This window comes from Gadus macrocephalus, chromosome 7 (genome assembly GCF_031168955.1).
Source record: "Gadus macrocephalus chromosome 7, ASM3116895v1".
Lineage (NCBI taxonomy): Eukaryota > Metazoa > Chordata > Actinopteri > Gadiformes > Gadidae > Gadus > Gadus macrocephalus.
The window spans coordinates 12,803,109-12,822,307 of NC_082388.1; the positions used below are offsets into that span (position 1 = coordinate 12,803,109).

General features: G+C 47.4%; 3 protein-coding genes across 3 annotated transcripts; 1 reads left to right on the forward strand and 2 right to left on the reverse strand.

Moving 5' to 3' along the window:
• Nucleotides 1-1,872: 1,872 nt before the first annotated feature.
• On the forward strand, nucleotides 1,873-7,525 carry abhd11 (abhydrolase domain containing 11). The gene is made up of 6 exons (XM_060055837.1): nucleotides 1,873-2,147; nucleotides 2,725-2,860; nucleotides 2,991-3,164; nucleotides 3,389-3,559; nucleotides 4,370-4,551; nucleotides 5,525-7,525. Exons 1-6 carry the CDS (start codon nucleotides 2,020-2,022, stop codon nucleotides 5,658-5,660), a joined length of 927 nt encoding a protein of 308 aa, XP_059911820.1. The 5' UTR covers nucleotides 1,873-2,019; the 3' UTR covers nucleotides 5,661-7,525.
• A 591-nt stretch (nucleotides 7,526-8,116) lies between these two features.
• On the reverse strand, nucleotides 8,117-14,713 carry bicdl2l (bicaudal-D-related protein 2-like). Its single transcript, XM_060055788.1, has 6 exons — nucleotides 13,597-14,713; nucleotides 12,847-12,960; nucleotides 12,052-12,204; nucleotides 11,138-11,217; nucleotides 10,616-10,736; nucleotides 8,117-9,542 (listed from the first exon to the last, which is right to left on the reverse strand). The coding sequence occupies exons 1-6, from the start codon at nucleotides 14,167-14,169 to the stop codon at nucleotides 9,189-9,191; spliced, it is 1,395 nt and encodes a 464-aa protein (XP_059911771.1). The 5' UTR covers nucleotides 14,170-14,713; the 3' UTR covers nucleotides 8,117-9,188.
• Nucleotides 14,714-15,454: 741 nt separating this feature from the next.
• sumf2 (sulfatase modifying factor 2) lies at nucleotides 15,455-19,122 on the reverse strand. Its single transcript, XM_060055841.1, has 9 exons — nucleotides 18,902-19,122; nucleotides 18,670-18,817; nucleotides 18,473-18,587; nucleotides 18,350-18,394; nucleotides 18,114-18,264; nucleotides 17,038-17,093; nucleotides 16,838-16,922; nucleotides 16,530-16,671; nucleotides 15,455-15,829 (listed from the first exon to the last, which is right to left on the reverse strand). Exons 1-9 carry the CDS (start codon nucleotides 18,993-18,995, stop codon nucleotides 15,727-15,729), a joined length of 939 nt encoding a protein of 312 aa, XP_059911824.1. The 5' UTR covers nucleotides 18,996-19,122; the 3' UTR covers nucleotides 15,455-15,726.
• Between the last annotated feature and the right edge of the window lie 77 nt (nucleotides 19,123-19,199).

The window sequence follows — 19,199 nt, forward strand, 5'->3', positions numbered from 1 at the left end:
AGCACACACGCATCCACATCCACATCCACACCCACACGCACACGCAACCCCTTCTCCCGCAGCTTTGGGGGATATGTCTGTTCCCAGTGGGTTTCACTCCAAGAGACCATCCCCATGGCAACAACAGGATGTAACCACACACAGTTCCATCCCAGTGGGCTTGTCACGGTGAGAGAGGAGTAGCTACTGCAGGGCCCAAGCGGGTGCGCTTCGGCCCTGCACGGCTTGGCCCAGTAGTGAAGTTGCGGTTTTGGCCCAGTTCAGTAACGGCTCGCGTTGCCAGCAGTTCCCTTATGGTAGAGCGGGGTTTAAGCCGGATAGCGATATCCTTGACAGCTACGTAAGCATCATGACCTCATAGCAGCCTGACACATTGTAGACTGCTAATAAATCCAAGGAAAAAGAAGAACATGACGCAATGAACAAAGACCAATAAACTAAGCTTCCGCTGTTGTCCAGAAATAACTTGCGGGTACTGTGTTTGTGATTATCCCCATGTTGCCCGGAAGGGACAATTCTGTCGACCAATCAACGGACGGTGTGTGTAGCTCGAACTTGCCGGCACCCTTTCAGGCGTCTCAGTACCCCAACGGAGGAGGGGTACTGAGACGGAGGAGGGGTACTAACGGAGGAGGGGTACTGAGACGGAGGAGGGGTACGGAGGGCGCATTTCCAATGGAGGGCGCATTTCCAACGCACCCTCCATTGGAAATGCGCCCTTAGAGGCTCCTCCATGTTTCAGTGGACAGGGCTCCTGACAGGAGAGAGCAGTGAAACATGGAGGCTCCTCCATGTTGCTCTCTCCTGTTCTTCAACTGCCCGCTGCAGGGATCTCGCTGTATATACTAAATACTGAGGGTGAAGAAAGGAGCAAGTAGCTGATTATAGATCAGCTGTTCACACAACTACACATCACACAGGCAAATGCGTTTTTTTGTCAAAGATGTGTTTCAAAATGGAGATGGTAATGCAAATCATAAATAGTACTGATTATATTGTAAATAGGAACTACTTCAATACATTATTCATCACATGGTTGTTAGTATTGCTGTTACTTAAGTTTTTGTATGAACAGATGTGATGTAGGGTCGAGTTACATCATCTCTAACCTGGCAGTTGGCGGCACTGTCATCAAAGATGGGGTTTTCAGATCGAGCAGTGATAAAACAAAGTAACCCCCATTATGTTTCATGTGGTTGGATAAACAAGTCCAACATGGACATTTAGCTGCTTGCAAAATGAAATATGTTACCTTTCCAAAATAATAGGTAACATAATTTAAATTTGAGGACATTTTGCACACTGATAAAGGAGGCCAAACCCCAATAGGGAAACCCTATTGGGGTTTTCCCCATGTCAACCTTTGGTTACAGGTATACAATGTCAGGACTCAAACACGTATCCCAGTAACACGGCCAAGAGAGACTCTTGAGGCACATATGATGTAAGATAATTGGCCTTATCACGACACTGTAATCCGTTGTATTCCAATACAGCTCCCCCTGGTGGACGGTGCAATGAACTCAGCATTGTGAAGGCAGTGTTACAACAAGTCCCAATTAGTAAGAACTATTGATTACATCTCTGATATTATACAATAGGATACATAACTAATATTAAAATCCATGTTTTATTTCATTCTTTCTAAACTAAATATGTTTTATATGATCACAAATGTTTTATATTTAATTTAAGAACTGACAAACTAGGGCTGGAATTATATGTTAGTTAAAACAAAAACATGTGCGCATGAAAGACCCATAATAAAATGGATCTGAATTGCATATTTGTTATATTATATCATGTCATATAATATACTCCGCCAGTGGTTTACGTTGCGTGACGAACGTATTGTCTACGTCATGACGCATGACCAGCTGTCAACGCGACGCGATGACTCCTCATCCTGGCATCCTGGGCAGCGGGCACGAAGGTGGACGCACAGATTTACGTTAGCTTCTGTTGCGAGATTGATCATCGCATGTCCTTGTCCCGACCCTGCGCCGGACCGATCGTACCATGAGTGTGTTGCGTCGCTGGTTCCAGACCGGTCTGTTGTGCGGGAGGGCGCAGTGCCGCTCAGCCGCGGGACGGGGGTCCATGTGCGGCGGGGCTCCTGCTCTGGCCCGGTTCTCCAGCTCTGAAAGGTACAAATGATATCTGAAAAAAAACCTCAGTGTCGACTTTTATCATGAGGGAGTTTTCCATAGCTCTGTTATCGATTAATTGGCCATACACGTCTTTAAAAAGCAGGAGCGGATAATGGAGGTTAGTGATGCAGCGTTATGTCTGATGGTCCATTAGGGTCAAATGGACTGGATGACATTCAGAAGCAGCTACTTGGCTAGCTCCGACTGTGATCCAGTGTGTTGGATTCCTCTGATGAATTAGGCTCAGACTTGTCTAGACATGGCAGTTAAATAAAGCTCAATGTCGAGACAGTGGTTTGCGATAGGACCCCTGTTGAGAGGGACGAGGACCAGCGAATGGCGATACAAAAATTATCCTCTTCCGGGTGATGGAACCAAATAGCATTTGTATTGCTTACATACTTGTAAAACAATTATATGACAATGATAACGGCAACGATCGCAACAACGACTTAATGCTTACGTAATAAAAGCTTATGAGCGGTTCTCCCCCCTCAGCGCGGTGAATCTGACCTATGAACGGTTCTCCCCACAGCCCAGTGAACCTGCCCTATGACCTGTTCTCCCCCCTCAGCCCGGTGAACCTCACCTATGACGTGTTCGACGGGAAGGGCGAGAGCACTCCGCTCGTGTTCCTCCACGGCCTGTTTGGGAGCAAGTCCAACTTCCACTCCATCGCCAAGTCCCTGGTGCAGCGCACCGGCAGGAAGGTAACGCAGGGGGGGAGCGCTGTAGCAGCCCTGAGTGCGGTTAGCTGGGAGCCTGTAGTAATGGATGGGGGTCTTAGCCACCTTGTTTTCCCCCCATCCCAAGTGTTGTAACCATCTTTTGTCCAGTTAGGTGCTGACCATTGATGCCCGTAACCATGGTACCAGCCCACACCATCCGGTGCTGACCTACGAGGCCATGGCCAGCGATCTCAAGCACCTGCTCACCAAGCTCCACATTGAGAAGTGTGTTCTGATTGGCCACAGCATGGGAGGGAAGGTAGCCATGACTACGGCGCTGACACAGGTAATGTCCTCAGTATAACAGGAGTTTAGGGCCAAAACACAGGGTATTGAATTGAAAAGTATGACCACTCTGGCCCATCAAAAGTACCACAACAACACATCCATGAACAGGGGCCGACAGTGTTTAGTCAAGGTCGTTGTTCCTTGTCCTGCTCACCTTCTTCTTCTTCTTCTTCTTCTTCTTCTTCTTCTTCTCCTTCCTCCCCCTGTTGTCTGGTCCTCCAGCCTGACCTGGTGGAGAGGCTGGTGGTGGTGGACATCAGCCCCGCCCAGACCACCACGCGGACCAACTTCCGCTTCTACATCAACGCCATGCAGGCGGTGACGGTGTCCAGCACGCTGCCCCGCTCCACCGCCAGGAGGATGGCCGAGGACCAGCTCCGCAAGCAAGTCAAGGTCTGACCCCGGGCCGGCCCTCCTGACCCAGCGCTGTCTCCCCTGACCAAGTGGGGTCCCTCCTGTACTAGTGGGGTCCCTAGTGGGGTCCATCCTGAACTAGTGGGGTCCCTGACCTAGTGGGGTCCCTTGTGGGGTCCCTCGTGGGGTCCCTCCTGACGTAGTGGAGTCCCTAGTGGGGTCCCTCATGACCTAGTGGGGTCCCTCCTGACCTAGTGGGGTCCCTCGTGGGGTCCCTCCTGACCTAGTGGGGTCCCTCCTGGCCTAGTGGGGTCCCTAGTGGGGTCCCTTGTGGGGTCCCTCCTCTTCTAGTGGGGTCCCTCCTGACCTAGTGGGGTCCCTCGTGGGGTCCCTCCTGACCGAGTGGGGTCCCTTGTGGGGTCCCTCCTGACCTTGTGGGGTCCCTCCTGACCTAGTGGGGTCCCTTGTGGGGGCTAAAGTAGAGCCGTCCATGCTTGAGATCCACGGTGGTTCCAAGCCTGACCGTCCTCCTCACACCTCTCCTCTCCAGAGCCCCCAAACCCTAACCCTAACACTGTAGGAATCCTACGCTCTTCCCCTTCAGGAACACTATCTGAATCCTACGCTCTTCCCCTTCAGGAACACTATCTGAATCCTACGCTCTTCCCCTTCAGGAACACTATCTGAATCCTACGCTCTTCCCCTTCAGGAACACTATCTGAATCCTACGCTCTTCCCCTTCAGGAACACTATCTGAATCCTACGCTCTTCCCCTTCAGGAACACTATCTGAATCCTACGCTCTTCCCCTTCAGGAACACTATCTGAATCCTACGCTCTTCCCCTTCAGGAACACTCTGTTCGCCAGTTCCTGCTGACCAACCTGGTGGAGACCAACGGCCAGTACTCCTGGAGAGTCAACCTGGCGGCCATTTCGGCGCACCTTGATGACATCATGAGCTTTCCAAGTCTGGACACCACCTACGACGGCCCCACCCTGTTCCTGGGTGGAGCGAGTTCTGCCTACATCAGGTAGGACCCACGGACCTGTCATGGACACAGACGGCTGGATAGAAGGGGGACTCTGTAGGAATGGCTGATCTGCACTGGTCTGGTACTGGTTGGTCTGGTTCTGGTTTAGCTGTACTGGTCTTGTACTGGTTGAACCGTACTGGCTGGTCTTGTACTGCTTGAGCTGTACTGGTTGAGATGTACTGGTCTTGTACTGGCGTTGTACAGGTTGAGATGTACTGGTCTTGTACTGGCTGGTCTTGTACTGGTTAAGCCGTACTGGTTGAGATGTACTGGTTGAGCAGTACTGGCTGGTCTTGTACTGGTTGAGCTGTACTGGTTGAGCTGTACTGGTTGAGCAGTACTGGTTGAGCAGTACTGGCTGGTCTTGTACTGGTTGAGCCGTACTGGTTGAGATTTACCGGTCTTGTACTGGTTGAGCTGGTACTGGTTGAGCTGAGTCGTACTGTTTGCTATGACTACTTCAGTGTAGAGCAGATGCTTGTATTATGGATAGGAAGTGGTCGCTCAGTGCAGCAGTGGTCCAGATCCTGGACCACATATGAAGACGTTACATGATAGGAGGTGGTTACATGTTATGAAGTGGTTAGTGTGCCGAACACACTGCTGTTGTCTGACACGAGGCACCAGACGTGGATCATTAATTGGATCATGGCATTAGGCGTCTAATGGATTAGATATCTCTGTTTAGAAGTCTGCATAAGTATCAGCCCTTTAAGTGGTGCCTTTGGATTCCTAAGTATTAGCGTGAAGTATAAAGCTAGTTGTGTTCCACCAGAATCAGGCACCGAACAGAACAAATCCCCTGTAATGGAAATGGATTATCTCATAATGTGAGTGTGAATAATAGTATCAGGGACCCTAGTGGTTCCTAGATTCGTTCTCTAGCCATTGCAGCAACACGTCTATCACAGATGGTGCAGCCTCTTTCTTTTGTGACAGTGCTGGTCTTCCTATCCCCCCCCCCCTGCAGCTCAGAGGACTATCCAGAGATCCAGCGGTTGTTTCCCTGCGCCGACATCCAGTACATCCCGGACGCAAGCCATTGGATCCACGCGGACAAACCGCTGGACTTCATCAGCTCCATCAGCTCCTTCCTGCAGTCGTAGGGAGGCTGAGTGGGCTCCCTCCCCAGCCTAGCAGCCTCCCAGCCCCCCCTGCTGAGGGGGGGGGGCTGGGAGCAGGGGGGGCGCCTGGCTGCAAACTCTCACGGTGCAGATGGTCCCCAGGTCCCCAGGACGTCCACCCGTGGTCCTAACAAGACTAATGTTTAAAGTTCCGGACCCAAACCCTTTCTCTAATGCAGTCGGTTTGAGTTCAACATGTGTAGTGCATAGTAGCGTGTTTGTTGATGATGTTTCAGTCTTTTTACTTTGTGCATTTCTCATCAATGGCTGGCAGATGTAGAATGTTGAGTTTGTAGAGTTGGTGTTAGTTGAATTAGTGGACTAGTAGCAAGGCGGCATAGAAGTACTTGATGCTATCGGGTCTTAATTGAGGGAAGTTGGAGATAAATCCTTATCCAAAGAATTTGTTTGCACAGGTCCGTGGCGGTGAAGGATGTGTGTGGAAATGTCATTCCTCCCTGCTTCTAGAACGGCCTTGATGTAGTTAAACAGAAGATCCAGAATGATGATAGAGAGGCTTGTCTCCTTTGGAGTAAGTCAAGAATGTGCGTCTTCAAACCAGACTGCAAAAGAATTGTGTACACTAGTGTAAGTGTTTTGTGACGTGATCCTTATGGTCGTGCATTACCGGTGTTGTAGAACTCATGTAGTTGTTTACCGCGTCACCTCCTCCATGTCAACCTGGTCCATAGATGAGGTGCTCTCCTGGGTCGCTGGAATAGCTGGCTGTGCTTTTATATAATGCCAACCAGAACAGCTACGTCAAGCTGTGTGCTGAATATTTCAGGTTACAACTGTGTGAGTGTGTGTGTGTGTGTGTGTGTGTATGTGTGTTTGTGCGGGCGCCTGCTTGGGATAAAGAAGCCGTATCGTGCAGTCCTGTCTTTTCTTATTTCTATCCCACCTATCAGTGTGGAGATGGTTGTTCCTAAACCATGTACATGTATCACCCTTATCTTTGGGGTAAAGGCTGTATAGTCTTCTGTATGCTGCAGTGTTTCATGTTGGGTCATCATAGTGTTGTTAACGGCGTTGTTTTCCTTATTTCAGAAGGGACTTCTTGGTGTTTATCATTTCAAATAGGAATAGTTCAGCTACTGCCATGTGTCTCTTGTCTTGGTGAGCAGGGTGTGTTTGACTCAGGGTGTCGTAGGTCAGCACCTTCCTCCCCCCCACGCATGGGGGTCTGCTCCTCCATGGTACATGGAGGAGCAGACCAGAGGGGGTCCTGACGGAGCCCTGCAGAGCTCGGGGAGTCCTCTTTAATCAGTGGGCAGCTGGGCTGCCGCTTGGGGGCAAATGGATTGAATCTCCAACGTATTAAAGGTCTAGCACAATATCGTTTTTTGTACACGATTATAACGGCACTTGCTATTAGATCCAAGCAATCCCATTTAGTTTTTGTTATGACAATTTTCTGAATGACTTGAAATATAGGATTTGTATCTGAATGCAACCAGAGGGGCAAAGGCCCTTTATGACATGAGCAACTTAAACAGTGTCAGCTGAGTGAGGGTGGTTGAGAATGTCTTCAGAGCTCCAATGTAAAAGTATATTAATTCATTTGATTTAGAAACGGACCGAAGTGTCTGATGCTGTAGTCTAAGCATGCCTTTCTCCTGGTTCTATGTGGATGTTTGCGTCTCCAGGCTACATGTTTTTTTAGCCGTTTTGATTTATTTTTTAAATGATATTCCTTATAGACAATGAAATAACTTAAACAAAATGCAGAATTAAAAAAAGAATATGGGATGTGTATATGAGTGAATTATTTAGATGTACATTATAAATATATATATTTACAAAATGTATAATGGATATATACAATAAAATCGACCTAACATTGAGTCTGTTAATCACCATGGTGTGTTATATATAGATATATATTCATATTGATATTTATATAAATATATATATTTATATAAATATATCCAGAGGTGGAAAGTACCTAATTACATTTACTAATGTAAATGTATGAGTTTTTTGGTATTTTTTCAGTAGTTTTTAAAAACAGTACTTTTACTTTTACTTGAGTAAGTAAGTATTGTAATTAGTTACATATTAAACCACACAAGTTACTGAGTAAAAAATTGCAGGCAAGTATGTTGAGAACTACAAGCTGCATTGGCCTGAGAATTTCTGAGTTCACCTAGCAAAAATCCTACCTTTCAGCCCTCAGTGCAGTCAGACTCAGGTGTAGTCGGTAGGCTGAATGGATTATGGCTGACTGTCTTATTGTGTCCAGCTTCAAAATTAGACTTCAGTTATGGACTTTAAATAGTTTGAGTCGTTTTGTGTAGGCAATTGAACAAATGATTCAGAGATAAGAGGAATGTTAATATCACAGATTTCACACTCCTTCAGGGTCAAAGTAGGCTATAGACTAAAATAGAAGGCCTTATTGTATGTTTTGTTGGGTTTGAAAAAAGCTTATTAAGTCACGATAACCAATATATTCAAGTTACGTTTTCAAGGCGTACAGGATGTCAATTTTACAAGATTTAAAATTGCTATGACAGGATGTAAAATGGATATGACAGGATGTAAAAATGCTCAAAATCATTGTTCAAAGTTAACCCTGATTAGAGATTTTGGATCACCCCTTGCAGTTGAAAACATTTGATTGGTAAGGCAATAAATAATACCAGTTAAAAAATAACTAGTAACTATTACTTTTGAGTAGGTTTTGAAAAGAGTAAGTACTTTTGAGTACTTTGTACTTACACTTGAGTAAATATTAACTACAATACTTGTACTTGGAATTGAGAAAGATTTCAGTGATGTTACTGTACTTTAATTTGAGTAGCTTTTTCCACCTCACGCTATATCTATATAAATATAGATATTTTTATGTATTATATATATATGTATCTATATTTTCTTATTTATGTGTATATAAATATATATTTATATAGAAATGTATTGATACATATATATATATTTATATATAGAGATTTGTAAATATACATATATTTATTGTGGAAGCTTCAATATTTAAACCAGTTACTCAGTTAAGTCTGAGTTTTAAATTTGATTTGTTTAAAATATGATATGACGATATTTTGTAAAGCTATTTTACTGCTACATATGAACATGTTTAGCGCTGGGTGAAGGCGTGTCAAACACCTGATGAGCAGTCATGTATTAGCCATGTATATCGGCCAATCAGCAAGATGCAAACACATCCTAATCTGTTCCGTCACGCCAATACACACTCAAGAGCACTTGATTTATGCTTTATGTGTCACCATTCTTTCACTTTTTAGGTTATACCATGGTTAAATGCACTTTGGATGAATGCGTCAGCTAAACAAATATAACGTAAAACAAATCCTTTGGGGTAGTTATGAAGCACCCACTTATTATAAAAGATAATAAAAGATAAAAAAAGATATCTTATAGGATATGGTTTAGCGATAATTATTGCAAGATTAATCATTCATAAAAATGTGTGTGTGTGACTGTCTGTGTTTGTGAATGTCTTTCTTAGTATATTCTTGACTGACTGTTTTAGTCCAGCGATACAGTCTGGAAACCAGTGGCTGACGCCTGCTGTACATCGGGGCCCGCCGGCTCCTGGTCTCCTTGACGACCGACCTTGCCCCTCCTGAACCTGTCCTTGAAGGCGCGGGACAGCGAGCTGAAGCCGTCCGAGGGGAAGGCCTTGGTGACGGCAGGAGGAGGAGGAGGAGGAGGGGGGCTCGGGTTGGGGGCGGGGGCGGGGGCGGGGGGGTCGGGTCTCTGGACCGGCACCCGGTTGGTCCTCCTCAGTAGCCCCCCGCGGCTCCTCTTCTGGGACTCCTCCGCCTGCTGGCTCTGCTGCTGCTGCTGCAGCTGCTGGTTGAGGATGTACTGGAGGTCCTCCTGGAAGACATGAGGGGGGTGAGAAGGCCGCTTCCCATGGGACCTGCCTGGCTCCTCCTTTTCTTTCAAAACATGCCTTTCAACTCGAGGTCGTCCAAGGAAAAGGGCCAATGGAGGCAGTGCCCGTTCCAGATGAATGAATGAATGAATGAGGAGACTCGCGGGGCAAAGCGCCACACTCTCTCTGCTAGTGCTACACCATGCTGCTTAGCCTCACACGAGTACAGTGTTTAGTTATATCAAGTAGAGTCACTCTAAAGACTGTAACAGTTATATAAACAGATTCATTCTAAAGACTGTATAATAGTTATATAGAGTAGAGTCAATCTAAAGACACTATAATAGTTATAAAGAGTAGAGTCACTCTATAATAGTGACTCTACAATAGAAAGACCTCTAAAGACCTAGTAAAAAACACTCTTCCGTTTACTGCATCATTTGATGGTGAGTGCAGTAGGTCGGTCAGCCGGCGGTCCTACCACTGGGTCCTATGAGGTGCCTGGTGGTGTGACCGGGCTCAGTGGTACCACTGGGTCCTATGAGGTGCCTGGTGGTGTGACCGGGCTCAGTGGTACCACTGGGTCCTATGAGGTGCCTGGTGGTGTGACCGGGCTCAGTGGTACCACTGGGTCCTATGAGGTGCCTGGTGGTGTGTGACCGGGCTCAGTGGTACCACTGGGTCCTATGAGATGCCTGGTGGTGTGTGACCGGGGTCAGACCTACCACTGGGTCCTATGAGGTGCCTGGTGGTGTGTGACCGGGGTCAGTCCTACCACTGGGTCCTATGAGGTGCCTGGTGGTGTGTGACCGTGTTCAGTCCTACCACTGGGTCCTATGAGGTGCCTGGTGGTGTGTGACCGGGCTCAGTGGTACCACTGGGTCCTATGAGGTGCCTAGTGGTGTGTGACCGTGTTCAGTGGTACCACTGGGTCCTATGAGGTGCCTGGTGGTGTGTGACCGGGGTCAGTCCTACCACTGGGTCCTATGAGGTGCCTGGTGGTGTGTGACCGTGTTCAGTCCTACCACTGGGTCCTATGAGGTGCCTGGTGGTGTGTGACCGGGGTCAGACCTACCTTCCACGCCTCCAGCTCCAGAGAGAGCTCCAGTCGTTTCTGCACGGCTTCCAGAAGCTGGTTATTCAGATGCATCATCTCTGACTTACTGCGAAGCAACTCCGCCTCCATTCCTTTCTTCCTGCAGAACAGAACAGGAAGGAGACACCGTGACACATTCCTCTGAGACCGCTGCAAACAGCTCCTTAACTTCCTTTTGTATCATGAATCACTTTCTCGTGATTTGACCAGATACATCTGTGTGTGTGTGTGTGTGTGTGTGTGTGTGTGTGTGTGTGTGTGTGCGTGGTGTGCGTGTGTGTGTGTGCGTGCGTGCGTGTGGGTGTGTGCGTGCGTGCGTGTGGGTGTGTGTATATATGTGTGTGGATGTGTGGGCATGGTGTTTGCGTGTGTGCGTGATGTGTGTGTGTGTGTTTGTGTGGTATGCCTGTGGTGTGTGTGGTGTGCGCGTGTGTATTTGGGTGTGTATGCGTGTGTGTGTGTGTTATGTGCATGTGTTTGCGTGTGTGTGTGCTTGCCCACTTCTCTATAGCCTCGTCTCTGTCTCTGAGGGCTTGCTCCAGAATGGCCATGTCCTCTGACCTCTTCCCCACTCCAGATGACTGAGAAAAAACACATAAGGAAAAACTTGATAGCATGTATGCCTGTCTTGTCTGTCTATGTATTACAGTGGCTTGTATTCTTTGAACAACTTGGACCAAACAGAGCATATTCATTGCTGCAGCCCAATATTAACTAGTTGGTTAATGTAATTGGGTTCTTAACATAATGAGCTATTATGGCTAATTGAAGAGTTTATCGTTGTATGGTATAAATGTATTAGTTTGAGACCAACTCATAACCATAAAGCCAGCACTAAAGCTGCCACTTATGAGGACAGAGGATAATCTAGCTCGATGTTAATAGTGAAAATGATAACAGCAGAGGATGTATGTGTAATGTACAGGAAACTAGGGTTCCTCTTAGCCAATGATATTCCAGCAAAATGTATCCAACGATATACTGCAACAACAATACTTCAGTTGAGAAGGCCTATCCGAGCCTCAGACACGCCCCCGCCTCGGACATGCCACCATGTCAGACACGCCCTCGCCCCAGGGGAGGGCTGGTATCTCCCTGACAAGACACTGTCTCTCATTCATGTCAACATGGAAAAACCTATTGCCGGGTTCTTATGTTTTGTATTCATTATACCGTCATATCTATTGTTGGGTTGTTTTTTGATCTGTTTATTGGGTTTTCAGGACAGCGCATTTACACATTATAAGGGCGCACTGTGTTAAACACAAAGGCAGGAGCAGGTCATGTCCGGGTGAAATAACATGATGAAAGAAGGTACATGCACTGATACAGTTAGAAACAGGAATCACTAACTGACCATCCGTGCAGACGGACAGGAGGGCCTTATAAGGCGGCGGGAGGCGGCGGGACTGTACCTGGTTGCCGTGGCTGAGGGCCAGCGAGCGGGCGACGTGCTGCAGCTGGCTGAGCCCAGCGTCCAGCCGGTCGGCGCTGGACGAGGGCTCCACCAGCCGGGCGTCGCTCAGAGGACGGAGCAGCTTCAGGACGGACAGCACCTCCTCCGTCACCTGCCCCCAAACCAGAAGCGTCTTATTGGCATTTCCTCAGAGCATCGAACACAAAGCTCATTTAATTGTCGACACAAACTGTTTGTAACCGTACATAAAAAAGATAAAAACAAAGTGACTCACAAAGACTAACTAAATCACTTTTGTGAAGAGCAAATGAAAGCAAATGCTAAACAGTCAATTCTTAAAAGTCTAGCTTGGAGCTTAAAATAACCCAGACATATCTGGAGTCAAAGCTGGCTGCTCTGAATAATGTTCAAATCACATCCTGTAACTGATCAATTCTACTGATTCAATAAAAAGTAACTGTCTTTGTTAAAAACAATCTCCATCCACACTCCCCACCAACCCCTCCGAGCTACACTGCCTGGTCAAAGAGCTGCTGCCGTCCTGCTGGAGAACCTCCTGCTCAGAGAACCAAGCTACAGAGACAAATACTGGATTGCATTTTGGACATTTCTGATAAAATTCCCCAAACAGAGTACCACCGCAGGAAACAGAACGTCCTCTCTCTGCTGCATTCCGTGGCGATGTCCCATACCATTGTAAGGGATCACCTCATACTCATTTGAACCAATGACGGGGCAGCTCCAGCATGTGATGCTGTGTGCAGGCTGGAGGCTGATATGAAGGGTGTTTTACCCTCTCTCTGTGCTGGCTCCATCCGGGGCCCTCCTCCTGCAGCTTGTCCACCTGAGCCTTCAGACGGATGCTGCGGCTCCGGGAAAGAGCCACCTCCCGCCGCACCTCCTTCAGCTGGACACGCACACACACACACACACATAGACACACACACAGACACGCATACATAGACACGCACACACACACACACACACACATAGACACGCACACACACACAGACACACAAACAGACATGCATGCATACATAGACACGCACACACACAGACACACACACACGCACACACACACACACACGCACACATATAGACACGCAAACATAGACAAGCACACACAGACACGCACACAAAGACACACACACACACACACACGAGTGGCACACAAGCACATTCAAAGTTTAGCATGCTTATAGAAATAAATTCCTTGCTGGTCTGCATTCACGAGCGAAACCTTGAGAACAAATCCTGTCCTTCGAGCTGAGACCAGCTGCTGCACCACAAACCATGATACAGTACTCATAATCAGGCCCAACCACTACCCTTTTCAGGTGATGATGTTCAATGGGCTGTACATAACGAGCTACAGCGCACACAGAGCTGCATGCGAACGGCTCTTGAGAGTATCTTAAGACCGGAGCTTCCCTGTGTTTGTTCTTTAAAGGGACTGAGCGTGGTTTGCCATGAAAGTGAAGATGTTACACAACATGTTACACAACCAACTAACAATACTGTGAGTGTCTGTTTGTCAGCCTACCGTGTCCGAGACGGGCCCCAGCGTCCGCCGTCGGCTCAGCGGCCGCCCGCTCCCCCGGAGCAGGTCCGGTAGGCTCCGGTCCGCTCCGCGTGGGTCCGCTCCCCGTCCCGTCTCCCGGGCGGCGGGGGAGGAGGAGCCCTCGGGGAGGTCGGAGCTCCTCTCCGCGGAGGAGGAGGAGGAGGAGCTGGCGTCGGGCCGGCCCTCGGCCGGCTCCTCGAGCCCCTCGGAGCCGGTGTCTGTGAGCCTCATGGCGGGGTCCAGACACTGGGTCAGGAGGGACAGGAGGTCCGAGCGGTTGCCTTGGTCTTCGTTCATGGAGGACCCGCCGTCCGAGTCCAAGCTCCCCGTCTCCGAGTCCTCCTCGGCGGGCTCTTCGGACCCGGCGTTAGACTCCTCGGGGTCGGGCCTCCCCTGGTACGGCGTGGGTCGGGCCCCCCCCCCCGAGGGGCCCTCCCTGAGGGGGCGGGGGGTCTGTCTGTCCTCCCAGACGCTGGGGGGGGCGTACAGGCGCTGCAGGGTGCTGTGGGGCCTCAGCCTGTCGTTCAGCGCGGAGAAGGGCAGGGAGCCCTCCATGACGGGACGGGACGGGACCAGCCACCGGGGCAGAGCAGGACCAACGAGGACCGGGCCGCAGACGCAGTGGAGTGGAGGGGACGCAGTGGCGTGGACGCAGGGGCGTGGACGCAGTGGCGTGGACGCAGTGGAGTGGACGCAGTGGAGTGGACGCAGTGGAGTGGACGCAGTGGAGTGGACGCAGTGGCGTGGACGCTGTGGAGTGGACGCAGTGGCGTGGACGCAGCGAAACGTCCCCAGCTGCTGTCAGGCCCGTGTGTCTGAAACAACTGAGAAGAGGAAGACAGAGAATAGAGCGAGGGAGGGAGGGAACCCAACAGAATGTCTACCGACTTGTTTTTCCTGAACGGCGTGCGAGTCTGCCGTCTGACGCGAGTCACAAGGTCATTGGATTCCTCACGATTGAAACGCGCTCGCATGGCATTCTCTCTTCCTCCTTCTTGTGTAAATGAAGGTAGAGCGGGAGTATGGCGGTAGAGAGGGAGAACGGCCGTGACACAGTGTTTGTCCACACACCCCGGGGGGGGCGGGTCCTGGCCCGTCACCGGTTAACAAAGGTCCGACGAGAGCAGACCTGAGCTATTTTAAACTGTTGTATCTGTCAGCAGGGTTGGTCACAGCAAGTCAGTGTTGGAGACGGATGACGTGATTGAAGAGATCACATGTCTCGCTGTATGCTTCTAATGAATCCCTGTGGGACCTTTACAGAAACACTATGAATGTAGTGAGGGCCACAACCTATGATAAAAAAAACTATTCATTTTACGTTAGAATTGCCCGTTTGTGTAATGGTATTAGTTGACAAGGTTCTATCCCTAGCAACTCTAGGTTTCTCAGATAAGGATTGAAGGACAAATTCTTATTTTGACTGAAACTATTAAGCTATTTACCAATCCAAAAACGTGCATAAAGAATTGGACGTTTAGCCTCAAATGTGCCTATTATTATTTAATTTGTTTTAATATTTTACATTCTAAAATCTTTTTGTTGTCAAACATAGTGGTTCACATGTCTATCTGTCGCCACTGACAACAAAGTGAGCTGAAAGACAACTCGATTGAAGAATGACTCAGGACTTTGTACAGGAAGTTCTTGTTCCCATAGCAACAGATAAGATCCCATTGTAAGAATATCCTAAGTCCTTGTGTTGCTTAGCGTATGTCAACATATATCCTTACAGATTTAGACTGCCCAGGTCAAGTTCATATATAACCTCATAGATTTTGCTTAGTAATATTTGTAAAATTCAGTTATGCAAGGTTATGCAAGGAAAACGGCATAGAGATATGATTCATATTCATATTTATTCAAATGTATTTCTTTACAAGGTCTTTAACAGGTCAAACATGTTTGGAAATGATACAATGTCAACCTTTTTAAATCTCCAGAAGTTCTCCTTGGGAGAAATAGCAGCGAAATGTTATCATAATCATCACATTTTTCCCTCCGTATGTCATCGACTTCCTACTCTGCCTACTACTAACATCAACATAGAAAATAAGAAATAGGCACATTTCATTTGATGCATTATATAGTCGAGCTGGACAATTGTTGTGACTACAACTCAGAATTTCCTTTGTTCTTGGCTTGTTTCTGTTCCCCGCTGGCTGCACACCTGAAGCCCAGGTTATCTGAGGCGGAGTCAGGGGTGTTCCCCATCCTGCAGAGAACACAAACAGTGAAATGTACTGAAACACAGTGAAAACATAGTGAAACACAGTGAAATGTACTGAAACACAGTGAAAACATAGTGAAACACAGTGAAATGTACTGAAACATAGTGAAAACATAGTGAAAACATACTAAAATATGGTGAAAGATACTGAAAACATGCTGAAATATGGTGAAACATACTGAAACATAGTGAAAACATAGTGAAATCATACTGAAAACATACTGAAATATGGTGAAACATACTGAAAACAGTGAAAACCTACTGAAAACATAGTGAAACATAGTGTCCAACAGGTGATCTTGAAAGATTAGTAGTATTTAACCTGTAGTCAACAGGTGATCCAGAATGATTGGCAGTATTTAAGTATTGAGTTTTTATTTTGCTTGACAGCTCATGGCTAAGGAGGTCAGTATAATTCCACTTTACTAGTATATACTATATCATATCAATAAACTTGACTTTTTCTGGTTACAAAATACATCAACTTTGAGAAAGCATGAGACCGGAACAGACATTCAGCAACCAGATTAAGAGTACAATACAATACAATACAATACAAACCACCAAAGAGCTCTGAATATTGTCGCTGAATCATCTAATTAGAATAAACATCTGGAGAATTAAGGAGCTGCGTCTGACATCACATAAAAACACGACACCACGCACAACATAGGAACCCACTCACCTGGTAGTGATTCTTGCCTTGTGATTGGCCGAGCCGTCCACAGAGTCGATCCAGGAAGCACCGCGCAGGACGTACATTGGCTGAGCTCCGGGAAAGGAGGTGGATGTCCATTCCCACGTGTTTCCCATCACGTCATACAACCCTGTGGCAGACGTTCACACTGCGTCAGAGCATGGATCCAGGGTCCAACGCAGTAGCTCACTGTTCCACTGCATGGGATGGATCCAGTCCCGTCTGCTTCAACAGCGCTACAGCTGGGACACGCCTTTAACAATAGTGTGGTTCTCATGGATGTGTGGAGGAAGTACCGTAGTTATTCTGTGGAGGAAAGGCCGTCACAGGGGAGACGCCATGGTAACCGTCCTCTGCAGTGTCTCCATCGGGAAACTTGCCCTGAAACATTTCAGTTCACTTTGAGACAAAAGGGGAGATGTTTTCTGTAACATGTTAGAGTGACACATGTTAGAGCAGGGGGTGCCAATGATGTGTGTTTTGACCGCAGGCCGACCTGCCAGAGGTTGGTTTTGTTGGACTGGAACTTGTTTCCCCAGGGATATGTCCTTCCTAGAACGTTGGAATATGATGTCAGGATGGTACTAGCGGTCAGGTGTTAACTCAGGATGCAAACACACGATGACCTGAGCCTGTAGGACGACCCTGTGAGCGGGCGGTGTGTTTATATCTTGTAGGTAACAAAACAGAGCGATAATACTCACTAACAGATATCGGAACATTTCTAATGGAAGTCAGTGGCTGTGTCTCAATTCAGGGGACGCATCCTTCGAAGGCCGATTGCGTCACTGCGACGCGTCAAGGCAGTCCCATTTCGAAGGCTCCTTCAAATGCCGCCGACAAATGCAGCCTTCTTTTCCCGGATTTGAAGGGTCCACCGGCTGGATCCTTCACGGCCCAACGTATCCCAAGATTCATTGCGCGTAAGGATTTTTTCAGAAATGGCGTCGGAGAGAGCGGAAACAGCAGTTGCAGCAAATTTCACATTTAATGACAAAACTGTTATCTATGTAAAACTAATTTTTTTATATATTAAAATAAAGTAAGGACTATTTTAAATTTGTAACTTTATTGGCAAAGTTCAATGACATTAACACGACCCATATAACGTTAAACTAATTAAGGTTATATTTTATATAATTATTATATCACGGCTCCATATTTAAAAACGTTTGTTCGGCCACGAAGGCCACACCTTCGAAGGATGTGTCCCCTGAATTGAGACACAGCCAATATCAAATTCCTGATTCATTGTAAAAATTCTGCAATCTCACAATTCAGGAAAATACTTATTTTGAGTGTGGCAGATTAAAGGATTGTAAACATTAAGAGTTTTAATCGATGTGAAAACGCTTTCCCCTGGACCAACATACCTAGACCTAGAACTGGACCACAACGTGATCATACCTAGACCTCGACCCTACCTGGACCAAACCTAGACCTCACCCATAACTAGACCATACCGGCTCCACCCACCCTAGACCTCAACCATAATTAGACCATACCTAGACCTAGACCATACCTAGAGCGACCCAGGGCCGTTGGAAGGTCCCTTCTAGCTAAGCTACGTACCCTGCAGCCCCCCGCGGGCAGCCCACTCCCACTCCTCCTCCGTGGGCAGCCGTCCGTCCCTCCAGCGGCAGAAGGCCAGCGCGTCGTTCCAGCTCACTTGGACCACCGGGAAGTCCAGACGCTCTTTGATGCCAGACCCTGGTCCTGCGGGCTGGAGTGCGATGGACCACATCAAGGTTTACAATCTGCCCTTGGATTGGGTGCTTTTTTTTGCCAACAACAATATTTGACCTCACCTGTCTCCAAAAAACCCTTTCTATTGGCAACCACCAGGGGGCAGACTGTTGAGGAAATCAAAAAGTCAAGCAGAATTCATCAGTGGCCAAAAGGATATCATGTAGGTTTAGGAAGATAGATACCTTTATCGTTTCTGTCACTTTGCTTTTCAGCTCCACGGATACAAAGTCTTGGAAAACAAAACTCCAACCAAACTTCTCAGCTTCTGTTTTGTACTTATGTGCTCGCACGAAGTCTCTGATGGTTAAAGACCAAGACATCATGGTTAAATCCTTACCTTTCAGTTATTATTCTAACAACTTACAGGTTTAAAGATCACCTAAAATCCGCATTTGTAACTGGGTATTTGTCGATGTTAAACGGTCCGACTACGACTCCTTTAGTCGGCGCCTCTCCATCTCTGGCGTCTCCTTCATTGGTCCCCATGGTCATCTTTCCTCCTGGAATGTGAACCATCCTCAGGTCGTCTTTCCGAGGACACGATACGGACAGTTAATCACATGAGTCAAGTTTCGAGAAAATAAAGACTTGTTTCACGTTGAATAGCTTACCTGCCAGTGCCAAGAAAGAAAATGCACATATCCATAATACAATGTTTACACACATTTTGAAACACTTATATACTACTGGGGCATCAAAGGGCATATCATACGTTCATGATATGGGGTACAACGACATAAACACCGATGTTTCATCTACAGATGTTAAAGTTGTCCCAATTCAAGACGGAACGATTTCACCGGCAAACCGGAAGCTGGTGCCACGATAAAATGAGTCCGTGGCATTTGGATTTCGGTCAGTTTCCATTTATTTGGAAACATACCATAGTTAAAGCTTTCCGAATGCAGT